General features: G+C 45.4%; 1 protein-coding gene across 2 annotated transcripts; it reads right to left on the bottom strand.

Moving 5' to 3' along the window:
- Positions 1-321: 321 nt before the first annotated feature.
- On the bottom strand, positions 322-3,308 carry ID4 (inhibitor of DNA binding 4). 2 transcript variants are annotated; one of them, XM_086469335.1, is made up of 3 exons: positions 2,910-3,308; positions 2,143-2,201; positions 322-1,537 (listed from the first exon to the last, which is right to left on the bottom strand). In XM_086469335.1, the coding sequence occupies exons 1-2, from the start codon at positions 3,306-3,308 to the stop codon at positions 2,157-2,159; spliced, it is 444 nt and encodes a 147-aa protein (XP_086325461.1). In that variant the 3' UTR covers positions 322-1,537; positions 2,143-2,156. The 2 variants fall into 2 exon arrangements, with proteins under 2 accessions (XP_086325461.1, XP_086325462.1); XM_086469336.1 differs by lacking the exon at positions 322-1,537 and adding an exon at positions 1,742-1,764.
- Positions 3,309-13,231: the final 9,923 nt, after the last annotated feature.

Here is a 13,231-nt window from a genome sequence, read left to right as displayed (position 1 = left end):
ATAATCTGAAACAAATCCTCTTTTTTTTAGCCAAACGGCCCATGTTACACACACAGTTGGCTAGCTATTTACAAAGCACCCAATTAAATCCTACTTAATTCTCCCACTCTGAAAAATCCCGTTTCACTGGTGCACAGGCTGCTGATCACACAAGATGAGTGTCTTTCACTGAGCCCGGACATGAGTTTACAGTCTGTAAGACCTGATTGTATGAAAGCCTGCTGTAAAGTTAATTCGCCCATCAAATGGTATGTACAAAAAAAAAAAGTGAAGAGAATGTGCAAATTGAGAGGATTGAAGAAATAAGCTGAAGAATCACAGTTAAAGACAGGTAAATCTAGTTTAATGTTCACATGTAGTAGTTACACATCACAGAGATTAAACAGGATTTTAACTGTAACATAGCTGCAGTGAAATGCGAGTAATTTTGTACTAGAAAAATAATCTTGACAGTTATCAGATTTTTGGTCTATTTAAGTTCATTTTAAGATGAATTTACATCACTGATCATAATGACTTTGCCCATGTGCCCTTCTGCAGTTCAGTATTAATATTCTTTGGACGAAGGAAACAGCAACTGGTTTTGTTAATGGTTTGCCCTTTGGTTGCAAGCAGAGAACTGTTTTCACCTTTTAAGCAATTAATAGGCTGTAGGAATGCAAGTTTGCAAGAAAACCTTTTAGTGCTAAATGAAGTTCCAGAACAAATTTCTTAATCTGATGCAACAGCAGATTTTTTAAAAAAGCTGATTGAAGATCTAAAGCATCGCCCCCATAATGCAAAAACTAGATAGAATTCGTTTTTCTATTTTCAGTAAAAAACACTACATCTTACTGCTACTTTTATAGAATGCACTAAAAACCCCTGTGCCTAAATGACAAAAAGTGTAGTCTCAAAACGTGTAATACACTTACAAACATTTTTAAGTCTACATTGAGGAAAACACGTTTGTATGGACTCCAAACAAGTTTATTTGCAATTAGACATCTCATGCAATCATGCAGAACCACTAGCTATAGCTGTAACTTCCGAGTCTAGACGACATTTGGGGACAAAAAAAAGGCAGCCCTAAACATTCAAGATATTTCCATATTAGCAGCTCCATACTTGAGCTGTGGTTTTCTAAAGAGATATTCCCACAGATTTAAAAAAACCCAAACATACACACCTTTATAATATTTACAAAAAATATTTAATTAAAAATACTTTATAATTACAGTAGTCTATTAAAGCATATACTTTTCTCACACTTATAGAACATCTCCATATATACACAGTGTGAAATGTGACTCATTTATCTATACAATATGTAACATTCCTGCAGGGAGAAGAAAGTTCCCTGGGCCCCGATAAAATCCATCTATTTTAAACAATAGATGTCAAATAATATCTACAAATGCTCTGGGAGATTAGTAAAGCTTCAAGATTCAGCTGCTCTAAAGTCCGGTTTAGGCTCGCTCCTCTATCCCGGGGCTGAGTCGCCACTTTTCCTGCTCCAGTCCGACACCTCCTGCCCCGCGGGACACATCGCTCGCATCTGCTCGGGAGCGAAGAGAAAGAGACGGGGGGACACGGGTCGGGGAGACCGCTACGGACGTGCAAATCGGTGAGAAGGCTAGCTTTGCTGGGATGAAGCATGGGAACTGCTCGGGGAAGGGGGGTTGGATGGCTCCTTACTCCGGTGCAGCGGGGACGGGTCGCCGCCCCCCCCCCCCGCCCCCGCCCCCCGCGGTGCCTCTGCGCGGCGCCGCCGCCGCCGCACACCTGTGGGAGAGGAATGAATAGAGGGGGTGTGTGAACCGCTCCGCTCCAGACCGACTGGCGCCACCAACACAACACAAGACATGCTTGATCAACAACCCAAAACAAACCAGGTCAAACAACAACCGCAGCTCCCAGGCTGCGCTCGGCGGAGGGATGCGCAGCTGCACGCCGCAGCCAGAAGCGCTCCGGGGTGGGAAGGGGGGGGGGGGGGGGGGGGAACACACCACACCCCCGGTAATTAAAGAAAATAAAATAACCACCCGGTAATTAAAAATAAAACCCCAAAGCCTGCTGCAGAAATTTCTCGCCGGGCTGAGGTCCCCCTTGGGCAGGTGCCGCGCACCTCCCTCAGCCGCGCACCCCCCGCCCGGCACTCACCTGGGGAGCGGCGGTCAGCGGCAGAGGATGCTGTCCCCCGGCTTGTTAACAGAGCCAGCCTGCACAGCAAGGGAACACGGCAAGTTGGGGGGGGGGGGGGGAGAGACGCCGACATGTCCCCCCCCAGCTCCCCCCTCCGCGTTACAGAGCACTGCCACAGCCCGGCCCAGGCAGCGCTCCCGGGGGTGCGCAGGAGGGCACCCGTCCGGGGGCGTAGATGGAGGAGAGGGGGCCGCGGCAGCGCTCCCGGCAGCCGGGCACAGGGTGGGGGGAGCCCCGGGGGCACGGCGCTGCCAGCGCCTCGGCTGTAAGGGCTACCGGCAGGGTCCCGCGGAGGGGAGACGCTCCCCGTTCCCCCTCCCCAAAAACCCGCTGCGACGAGGGCGCTCAATGCGCGCTGCCCCCAAACCCGCTCATACTCACTACGCCCGCGGAGGGCTGAGAAGCGCAAGAGCACCGCGTCTGTGCCGGTGTGTGCAAACACGCTGATTACAGTGGCTCCCTCGAGAGGCTGTAATTACTCGGTAAACACCGTACGGATTGCCCGCCCGCACCTAGGGGATGCAGGCACGCACCGCGCACCGCCGGGGCGTTTCTGCGCCCGTCCGCCCCGTCTCCTTCGGGCGTTGCGGCTCCTCGGTAGAACCACGGGGCCGGGAGCGGCGAGGCATCACCGGGGCGCTCCCACAGCAGCGCCGTGCCGTGCCGCTGCCCTCCTCCCCGCTCCGCACCCCGAACTGCGGGCTGGCGTGGCACGCACCTCTTACCGGGTCAGTGTTGAGGGCTGTCAGCGGGGTCCTGGGGGTACCCGCGGGACAGCTGCCCGGGTGCAGGGCGGGCGGCTGCTGCTGCTGTCGGAGCAGCGCCGGGTGCGTCTCCAGAGCCAGCTGCAGGTCGAGGATGTAGTCGATGACGTGCTGCAGGATCTCCACTTTGCTGACCCTCTTGTTGGGCGGGATGGTGGGCACCAGCTTCCTCAGCCGGCTGTAACAGTCATTCATATCGCACTGCAGGCACAGCGCCGCCGGCTCCTCGCCCGACGGCGGGCCCCCCTTGCAGCCACTGTGCTCGGCCAAGCACCGCAGGGCCGGGTGGCCCCCGCCACTGCCCGCCACGCCGGGCTGCGCCTTGCGGCTGGGGTGCCGGACGGGACTCACGGCTTTCATGGTGCCGCAGGGAGGGAGGGAGACCTCCCTCTCCACCACCGCTGCCGCCTCCTCAGACCTCGGGCAGCCGCGCAACGCACCGCCCGCAACGCGATGGGAGCGGGGCACGGCCGCAGCTTTGCTGGCGCTACCGGCAGGCGGCCCGCCCCGGGAATATAACGAGAGGTGCTCGCAGGGCCGCGGAAACAACCGCTCCCACCGCTGCTGTTCAGCTACAACCGCGGCCGCCTCTACCGCCGCCGCTGCCAGCGCCGCCCCCTATATAGCGCGGAGCGCGGCGGGCGGCGCCGAGTGGAGGCAGGGGCGCCTCCGCGGCGGGGCAAGGCGAGAGGCGCGGGGAGCTGGGGGGGAAGGGGGCGCCGCTGTGCCGCCTCGCAGCCAATCAGCGCGCCGCGTCCCCCCCGGGAACGCGGCGTTGGCCAATGGCGGCGGGGCTGGGGGGGCGGTGACCCCCGCGGGGAGGAGGAGGAGGCAGCGGCCGCGGCGGCGGAGGGAAGGAGGAGGAGGAGGAGGAGGAGGAGGAGCAGCAGCAGCAGCAGCAGCAGCAGCAGCAGCAACAACAGCAACAACAACAGCAGCAGGAGCAGGAGAAGAAGGAAGAAGAAGAAGAAGAGGAGGAGGAGGAGGAGGAGGAGGAGGAGGAGGAAGAGGAAGAGGAAGAGGAAGAGGAAGAGGAAGAGGAGGAAGAAGAGGAGGAAGGCGCTCCCGGGGAGGAAGGACTGCGGGAATGCGGGCGGGACCCACCGCCCAGCGGTGCTGCCCCCGCGGTCCCGGGGCGAGTGCAGCTCTGCGCGCCTGGCGCCGCTCCCCGCCGCTCGCCCGGAGGAAGGCGGCTGCCGCGCCCCCACCCGCCCCCCCGCTTTCAGGGGAGGTGGAATCTCTTCGGGTCGTGAAAGACGTTTTTATCCTCTCGGTGTCGGAGACCCCGCGTGGCTTTACACATATTTTGAGGGGCTTCGGGACGCAGATTTAAAGGCAGGGAAAATCCCAAGCAAAACTTGATGGGGAGGCGGGGGAGAAGAAGGAGGATGGTTTAGGGACTTCCAAGCAAAGCAATGCCTGCGAACATTAAATTAGAGCACATAACTATTAAAAATGCATAGAGATGGAGTATTTAAAATTCCTCCATGACATATAATATTAATCCGTTTTATGTAAAATTCATACCTGTAACTTAATTTGGTCCATTAGTGCACCAGATCACGTATTAGTAGATGTACCATGTTTTAAATATGATGCTGGAAATGTCCAGAGTTCTGTACTTTGAGAGAGAGCATTAAAATTAATAGATACATACTCCTGAGTCCTGCTTAAGTCATCTTGTGGCAGATTGTAACCTTTTAATTTAATAATGCCATGTTCAAACTTTCTGTTAATTCCTGCTAAGGATTAAGAGCCATTGCATATTTGAAGGGGATGCCGGTGTAAGAAATTCAGTGCCCGATCGTAGAGATGCTGCAGCGCTTCAAGCTCCCTGTGAGTGAAGTCTGGCTGATTGCTTGGGCAAAGGACTGCAGGAAGGAGTAAAGGCTACAGGATCTGCCCCTAAGCTTGTAAGTCAAACCAAACAAAGGGAAGAAATCCATAATGAGGATTAATGATTGCATGTCCCCTCAATGCTTAGTCACAACGGGTGATGTACAGAGGATACAGTGGGAAGCTGTCAGACCCAGAACTTGAATGAGCGGTGAGACTGGATCATCTGAAAGGTCCAACAAAGCACACTTTCATTCTCATTCACACTTGAAAAACATATTTTTGGAGGCTCTGCTTACAAATACTCATGCTCTTGTTTTTGTCACACGTTACCCGTGCCATCCGTGGCAGTCGGGCTCCTCTCAGCACAAAAGCGAAGTGCGTGGTTTAAATCTTGGTCTAGATTTGTATGCTACATTGTGACGAAGTGATGGAAAGATGTATTTCCATTAGCTATGGGCTGGATGATCCCAATTCTGCTGCAGTCATTGCTTTTGTTCTGCAAAGCTCCATTCCCTGCAGTCTCCGAGTCTCACGAGGTGGAAATATATATGGGCCTTAAAGCATACGCTATGGTTACACTTTGTCTGCTTCCCAGAGTCCTGGTAATACAGAGAGATTTGATGTGCTTTTTAAAAAAAACATGATTTGTACATTATGGTGAGCATGCAGGCTCAAATCTTGCTGGTCCCACTTAATTAAAATCTGCATGAAAGTAGATACACTGTGATATTGGCATTCTGGTTGTACTGAATCCCTCCTGGGAGCTCAGCTGACCTCACTGGAAATCTCTGGGAAACCCCAGTATGTAACTGGTTCCCCTTTAAGTTCTCCCAAAGCTAATTTGGACAGATGATTTCTGTATACACACACACACTGTAGCAGTGCTACAGCAAATCCACTGAGACCACATTGGCTCTTGAAGATGAGTCAGTTATTTCTGGACACCTGTGAAGAATCACAATATGCTGCAGACCTCTTTTTCCATTGGGCTACTTCCACCACAGAGGGTACGAAGGGAAATCCGAGGGTCTGTAAGTGTTGTTGAAGTTGAGAGAAGACTGTGTGCATTCACGTAGCTTAACATATCACAGTAGAGATACGTGGGAGAGGGAAAAACAGCCCGCCTCTCCAACTAATGCATAAATATTCAGGGGATTTCCTCTAGTAACTCCCTTTGATACTCATGAAGTTGAGACATGCTAGTCCGACATGCTCGGCTCAACAATAGGCACCAATTCCCTGTTAACAACTGGTCTGCTTTTGCTCTCCTTGAAGGCAATGGGAGTTTTGACATTGACTTAAGTGGGAGCAGGTTGGGTTGGCTGCTTTTTCAAAATTTAGATTGGATGTGCATCAGATGCTAAATAAATTCCTCTAGAAATGGGTTGGAAACCCCAGGATGTTAGCAATGGAGGTAGGCGTAGTGAAACCCTTCATCCCTGAAGATGTACACAAGAGAAAGGGACAGTGGCTACTATTCATACTTTTGTCATATTAACAGGAATATTTTTCATGGCATGAGTATATAGGGATTAACGCTCCTGTTTTTCACCAGACCAGGTTTGGAGTTTTAAAATAAATTCTGTGCATTTTTAAGCATGTGGTCCCTTCCCGGCTGGCTGGAGGAGTTAATCTGTCTTGGTTGGGTTTTTCTGAGCTCTCTTCCCACATCCAAAGTTGAGTTTCATTTCCATTTTAACCAACTCTTGCAATATTATCACAAGACCCTTGATAATGGTTGAATGGACTGGTTTGGTCCATTAAAAGAGAGTTGATGAGTTCAGATCACATCATAGGTGCTCTCTGGAGCTTAAAAAAGTTGCTTTTGATTCAAAACCAAAGTAAAGCAAGTTAAAAATGAAAATGTAATGACTGGCTTTGTATCACCTTTGTCATGAAAATAATCCCATTGAACTTAACGAAAATGAGTCATGTATGCTGAATTTATCAGCACAGGTCTGGGTATATGAATATGCCATTGACTCCAGCTGAAAAAATACATGTGAGACATTGACACTGTCTTTGGGTCATGGCATCAGGGAAGGGGACTGTCCTTCCAAGCGCGACAGACGTTTCCTCTGACAGCACTCTGGATCCACAGATGTTTGTGCATGATATGATGCCACTGAACCAACTGGTGCACTGGATAGCGCCGCATTAGTTAAAATAGTCTCAGGACAGATAAAATTGGAAGGGAACACATTTAGGTACGCAGAGAGAAGCAAGCAAGCAACGTGGTTTCTTAGACAAGGTTGCTTGCTATACCTACCTTAAGAGGGCATGAAATGCACACAAATGCACAATGCATTTTTTTATTCTTGAGCAGGTTATGAAGCAGGGGTTGAGTCAAGTGTCACTCTTTTGGGGCTTGGGGCACACCACATCAGAGCAGGGCGGTAAAAAAAAAAAGCTTTCCTTTGCTTGAGGCTGATGACTGGTGTGAAAAGTTTCATCCTGGTGGGCACAAAGATATGGGATGCTGCAACCTCCCCACCCCCCATTCCTGTTGACTTCAGCAGGCAGCCAGAAGACTCAGGATCTCGGAGGAGCTGCTCAACACCTAGAAGGGCTGATCGTTAAAAAATTATAAAACTCTGAATAGTTTATGGTTTATGAGGGAAATAGCAATTGATTCCTCAGTGGTGCCATTACTCTCCACTATTGCTATCATTCAAACGGCAATAATGTTGGTTATTTACCTTCAATTAAAATATCTAGTTAGTTGTGATGTCATTTAAAATAGCACTATAGTGTGTTTAGTGCTCCCTTATCAAACACCATAGATAAACTCCTCTTGGCAACAGGGGACAGTGGTATGAAATGAAAAATTGGGTGGGGGAGTGAGACAGAGGAAAGAATGTGTAAATCTTTTGCTGGATTATTGCTCCTACATGCCTATGTCCCCTTGGAGATCAGGCTGGAGGTGAGACAGAGGGCTCCTTTGCAGTGACACCCCATGGGTCCTCAGAATGGGTTAAGGAAGATCCATTGTGCATTCGGGGAGCACAGGGGAGTCATCTCACTCTGCAGACTACCAACAGACCAAAATCCATCGGACTCCTGGTACCACTCCTCACCAGGGACATTTCATCATCAGAGCTCTTCCAAACTCTTCTTAACGCAAACCTTTTCCCCAAATAGCATGTGTCACCTTTGGTACTGTTCTCCTTATTTTCATCAAATCCAAAATCTAAATATGACTCTCACACTTCATTTAACGTGGTGGGGTTTTTTTTCTCATTCTCTGGTTGTTGTCATGACAGAATTTTCTGCTTAATGAGAAAACCTAAGAGATTCTGAAGACCTTCACCTCCCTGTTGCCCCCTGTGCATGAGGTTTAATATAAAATATAAAGAAAAATGTTCGTTGGTTGCTCACAACAGCTCTTCACAGATTAAAGAGAATTATGTTTTTTTCATATTCACCTAGTTGTCCAGTTCAGAACATCCTTCTAATGACAGGAGCATACTCCTACCCACCTGTTTATGCTTTCCTTCAGCTTCGTATGCTACAAAAAAATCACGTGACAACAAACATTTGGAGACGTGAGGAACATTATTAAAAAAAAAAACCTTCTCCATGGCTTGATGTTTATGTAAGCTCTTTTTTTACACAAACATGGCAATAAATGCATAAAGAAATATTTTACCTTAATTAGTGGAGAGAACCAAAAAAGGACTGTAATGGGGTTAGTATCTACAAAAGCTTTTCTTGCTGTGCTGCCTCCAGCATGGCTGTGTTGTAGAAACCTGTGCAAACCCACGTCCTCCCTTCGAGAGGGTGCAGCAGCAGACAACATTGGTACATCACCGACAGACACCCTGGCATTTTGCTGGTGGTTGTATGTCGGCTGGAGGCTAATGTCATTTAAGAAGGTTGCTTTGTTCAGGTGACCAGAAACACTGGGTTTGTTGGGTAATGTCAGATTGCTGCATTGACTAAAGCAAGCCTGTGGCAAGAAAGGTAACTCACATTGACAACTTTCTGCAGCGTGGTCCAAATATAAGCAATCAAGATGCTTATTCCGGGGAAGGGGAAAATAATTTAGGAGTATTTGGAGCAGCTTCCTGAGGAACACTATGTTAAACTGAGTTACATAGTAACAGATTGAATTTGGAGTCTTAACTTTAACTTTAATTTTATTTTGTGTAGATTTAGATCAGATTTATGTGCAATGTCATGCCCTTTGTTTGTAGACAGAAATCCTCAGCCAATCTGCCTGAAAACTGATGGTATGATACTGCCTCATTTTATTTTCATCTTTGTTACGAGTTTGCATTAAGAGCTCTATAATCACACAAATAACACAGCCTACAGGGACAATGAGCAAATCGACCTAAATTAAATAAGTATCTGGATGTGTACATGGTCATCTGCATATGTTACCATTACACCAATGATAGTGGTATTTATTTTCAGGGGTCCTGAAGAGCTTCATCAGCCAAAGTTCACGCCACAAAATACCCTGCAGAAGCAATAGCAATAGTTTGCACTAATACATTTCATGTTTTGAAAGGTAATATTTACACCTTTGTTCTTTGTTCTCCATGAGTGTTTTAAGTAATTCTCCCAAGTCTTTGGGGTTTTTATTTTTTAATCTTTTTTATTATTTTTTTTTTAATTAACAGAATAAATCATCTCTCTCTCCTTGACTGTGAAGACAGCCTTTCCCACAGTGGAGGGAGATCCAAGGTAGACAGAGGGACCTTCGCTTCCTCTGTGTTGACGCAAATGCATCACTGTTTTCTGTGACCACAGTCAGTTTGTTCTCAAAGTACTTTTATGGGTCAGTGCCACTTTCAGGTATCACCTGCTTGCCAAGTATTAATTTACAATTCTGCATTTTGCTTCTTGCTAGTGACAGCCTGACCAATATTTAAAGTGCTATAGAAAACGCCGTTTGTTGATTTGGTTCAAGTCACATTGGTGTCATCGCTGGGAGCAGAAGTTAGACAGAACTAGAAATTCAAGTCTGGTGGTTGTGTGTGTGGAGGGGAATCTTTGCAATGCATCTTCACATCCCCTGACCTCAGTTGGTTATGGGCCGGGCCATGCACTTGCAATGCATGCCGAGTTCTGCGTAACCTTATTACCTATTTATTTACCTGCTGTAGAGTTTCTCTTGCCATAACATGTGAGGATCTACCAAGTGCTTAATAACAGAAGCAAAAGAGTTTTCCTCATTCTTCCCTTCCATCCTGCAGAATAACTAGTAGAATAGTAGGAGATTATTTATAGGATCATAGCACTGTTTTAATTTGCTTATGTACCTGTGTGTATTTAAAAAAGCAGTCTGCTAAAAATATGAGTTTTGTATTAATTTGTGGTAGGATGCTTTCTGTGATCATTCTTTATAGCCTGCATGGCTTCTGAGAAAGTTGTCACTTAAGAAAAGAAGAGCCCTCAGCTTTTGTTGACAGAAAACAGCTCTTGCAGGATTTCATGTTTAGAGAGCAGGAAAAAAAGCGATGACAGGCAGACAGGGTCACACTCATGGGTTTTAATTCCAGCAATAGTATACACTAAAATGGCCTCATATATTTATTAGGACAACAGGATTGTCTAATGAACACCACCGTGTAACACTGTGAATTTAAATCAAGATATACATAGCAGAGTGCAAATGGCTGGAGATGCAGAAAAAAAGAAAGATGGATGTAAGGAGAATATTGGACAATGATCCATGAACTGCAATTCTTCACAGTTAAATATATTCTGTGACTTACTAATTTTCCCTTATAAGAAATGGGAACAAATGCTATTTTCCATTTTAGAGTAATCATATAGCAATTCTTCATGGTTTTGTTTCTTGTGCAGGGGGCAAACTATGCAAAAGTATTTTAAAGACATATTCAAAATTGCTGATAAAAATGCTTCAACATGCAAATTTTCTTACAGTTTTGACTTTGTTTTCTTAAAGCTAAATGATGTGCATATATAAGAATATTTTGGGTAATCACGCAGCTTATGCTAAGTAACTATTTCAAGTTGTCTTCAATACCAGTATGTTTCCACATACTTACCTTGAAGTGTTAATGACATTTATTTTGGTAATTTTTACTCCACTAACATGCTCTTTCACTACTTTAAAGCACTGATATATTTTACTCAAGTAAATCTCTTAATTCACCTCAATGGAGAAATTGACTTGAAAAGCAGCACAAATCCTTGCTTATATAGAAAGTTTGTTGTGAAGTTAATGAGCTTATTTGCCTGAGTAAGGATGTGGGTATAAGGACTGCTCAAGTAAGCAGAAGTTTCACAACTGGATGCAAAGTCATTAGCTTATTTCAGACCAGCCTCTTGAAATGGTTACTCTGCATCAAGCTCCTGAGAATTGATTCTCCAAAAAAGATTTTGTTGAATGTGAAAACACAAATACAAAAGAAGAGGAAAAATTGAAAATTTAAATCCAAAAGTTTTAATTAAAAGACACTGTGGTTAGTAGTGATGGTTATTCAAAGTAAATTTTTGGTCCCCACTGGGTTGTATCCAGTGTCCACTGCAGTCTGTTTTTCTACTGGGAGTAAGAGACTCCTTACAGGCACAAAGAGCTTTCTTTTCCTCCAGGAACTCCTTAACACACACAAACCATCAATCTTCCTTGCAGTATGGTATGAATTATTGTTAGAAATACATTAATAGCGTATTATGTATTTGGAATCTCAGCATGAGATACAATTTATTTACAACCTTGCATCTCAGCTTCTCTTTTTTTTTTTCCTCCCTGCCCCCTCCATATCTTCTTTCTTCTGAGTGGTCTTACACTTGCAGCATCAGGATTCTCCATGGCGTTCAATGTTTTAACAAGGCAGCATTCTCTCCTTTCACTCTTTAGGGTACTGTTTCATCCCGATGTGCTGAGAGATGCATGCCTTTACCTCTGCATCTGACAAAAGGTACTCCATGAAGCGTGTGAGCAAGCAAGTGGGGATGTGTGTGTGTGTCCTCCTCCCTGCACTGCTGGAAGACATGGTTGCTTCAGACACTAAGGAAGTTATAGCCCAGGAAAAACTATGCCAGATGAAACTTCAACTGGCACTGCATAAACAGGACACACAATGGGCAGGCATTGGATAAAACATTTACTTTCAGTTGTTATTGATGACCTTTCAGAAGTTGCTCGTGGCTCTACTTTGGCCTGTCACTTGTGAGCTAAAGAGTCATCAATAACTTACGGAAATAAATGTCTTATTGATAGTCTGGCTACTGCAAGTCCAGTATATTGTCTCACATACAGACACACAGGCACAGAATATACAAATCACAGAGAAACCACTTTTGATATCAGCCTCTGTCCTTTTTTCTTTAGAAAAATGTGGCTTTCTAAATTTTCTGTTTCCTTTCCAGTTTTCTTCTATATCCTTCTCCCTTCCCTTCCCTCCTTTTCTTTTTTTTCTTTCTTTCTTGCTTCCTTTTTCTTTCTTTCTTTTTCTCTTTCTTTTTCTCTTTCTTTCTTTTTCTCTTTCTTTCTTTCTTTTTCTTTCTTCTTTCCTTTCTTTCCTTTCTTTCTTTTTCTCTTTCTTCCTTCCTTTCTTCCTTTCTTTTTCTCTTTCTTCCTTCCTTTCTTCCTTTCTTTTTCTCTTTCTTCCTTCCTTTCTTCCTTTCTTTTTCTCTTTCTTCCTTCCTTTCTTCCTTTCTTTCCTTTCTTCCTTTCTTTCCTTTCTTCCTTTCTTTCCTTTCTTCCCTTTCTTCCTTTCTTCCCTTTCTTCCTTTCTTTCCTTTCTTCCTTTCTTTCCTTTCTTCCTTTCTTTCCTTTCTTCCCTTTCTTCCTTTCTTTTCTTTCTTCCTTTCTTTTCTTTCTTTCCTTCTTCCCTTTCTTTCCTTCTTCCCTTTCTTCCCTTTCTTCCTTTCTTCCTTTCTTCCTTTCTTTCCTTTCTTCCTTTCTTTCCTTTCTTCCTTTCTTTCCTTTTTTCCTTTCTTTCCTTTCTTCCTTTCTTCCTTTCTTTTCTTCCTTTCTTTCCTTCTTCCTTTCTTTCCTTCCTTTCTTTCTCACTCTCACTCTTTCTTTTTTTCTCTGTCTCTCTTTCTTTCATCTTCTATTTCTTTCTGGTATTTCATAAAGATATGACCCTAATTTATTTATAAGGGTAAGTCTCAAGAACAAGGTAGCATTACTGAGCTGGCTTACCAGTTCCTCTATACACAAGTACATTCATAATTGATGAAATGGTCTATAGTGTTGTGGCTAGAATAAACGTAAGGTCAAATCTCTGGGAGAGCAAATCTTGCCATTATTCTTGATGAGAAATAAATACGTGCAGGAACTAAAAAGTAAGGAGCTGAAAGGGAATAAAACTGAATGTATAAGGGCGTTTTGAACAATTCATTCCAAAGTGAAAGTGCTTTTTCTTAGTTTTTCTTCATTGCCTTGATCTTCCTAAAACTGTTGTTGGGGCAGGTTAATGACTGACCTTTGAGGGAACCACATACCAGTCTTTGTT

The sequence above is a fragment of the Leptosomus discolor genome, chromosome 8, assembly GCF_034619465.1.
Source record: "Leptosomus discolor isolate bLepDis1 chromosome 8, bLepDis1.hap2, whole genome shotgun sequence".
In the NCBI taxonomy this organism is placed as follows: Eukaryota; Metazoa; Chordata; class Aves; order Leptosomiformes; family Leptosomidae; genus Leptosomus; species Leptosomus discolor.
The sequence above is the reverse complement of the archived record's forward strand: the minus strand, read 5'-3'. Positions and strand labels throughout refer to the sequence as shown.

Coding starts and splice junctions, on each gene's coding strand:
- ID4 (XM_086469335.1), bottom strand. CDS start 3,308: ATGAAAGCCGTGAGTCCCGTCCGGCACCCCAGCCGCAAGGCGCAGCCC. Junction 2,202..2,909: donor CAGCCCTCAACACTGACCCG/GTAAGAGGTGCG, acceptor CTTGCTGTGCAG/GCTGGCTCTGTTAACAAGCC.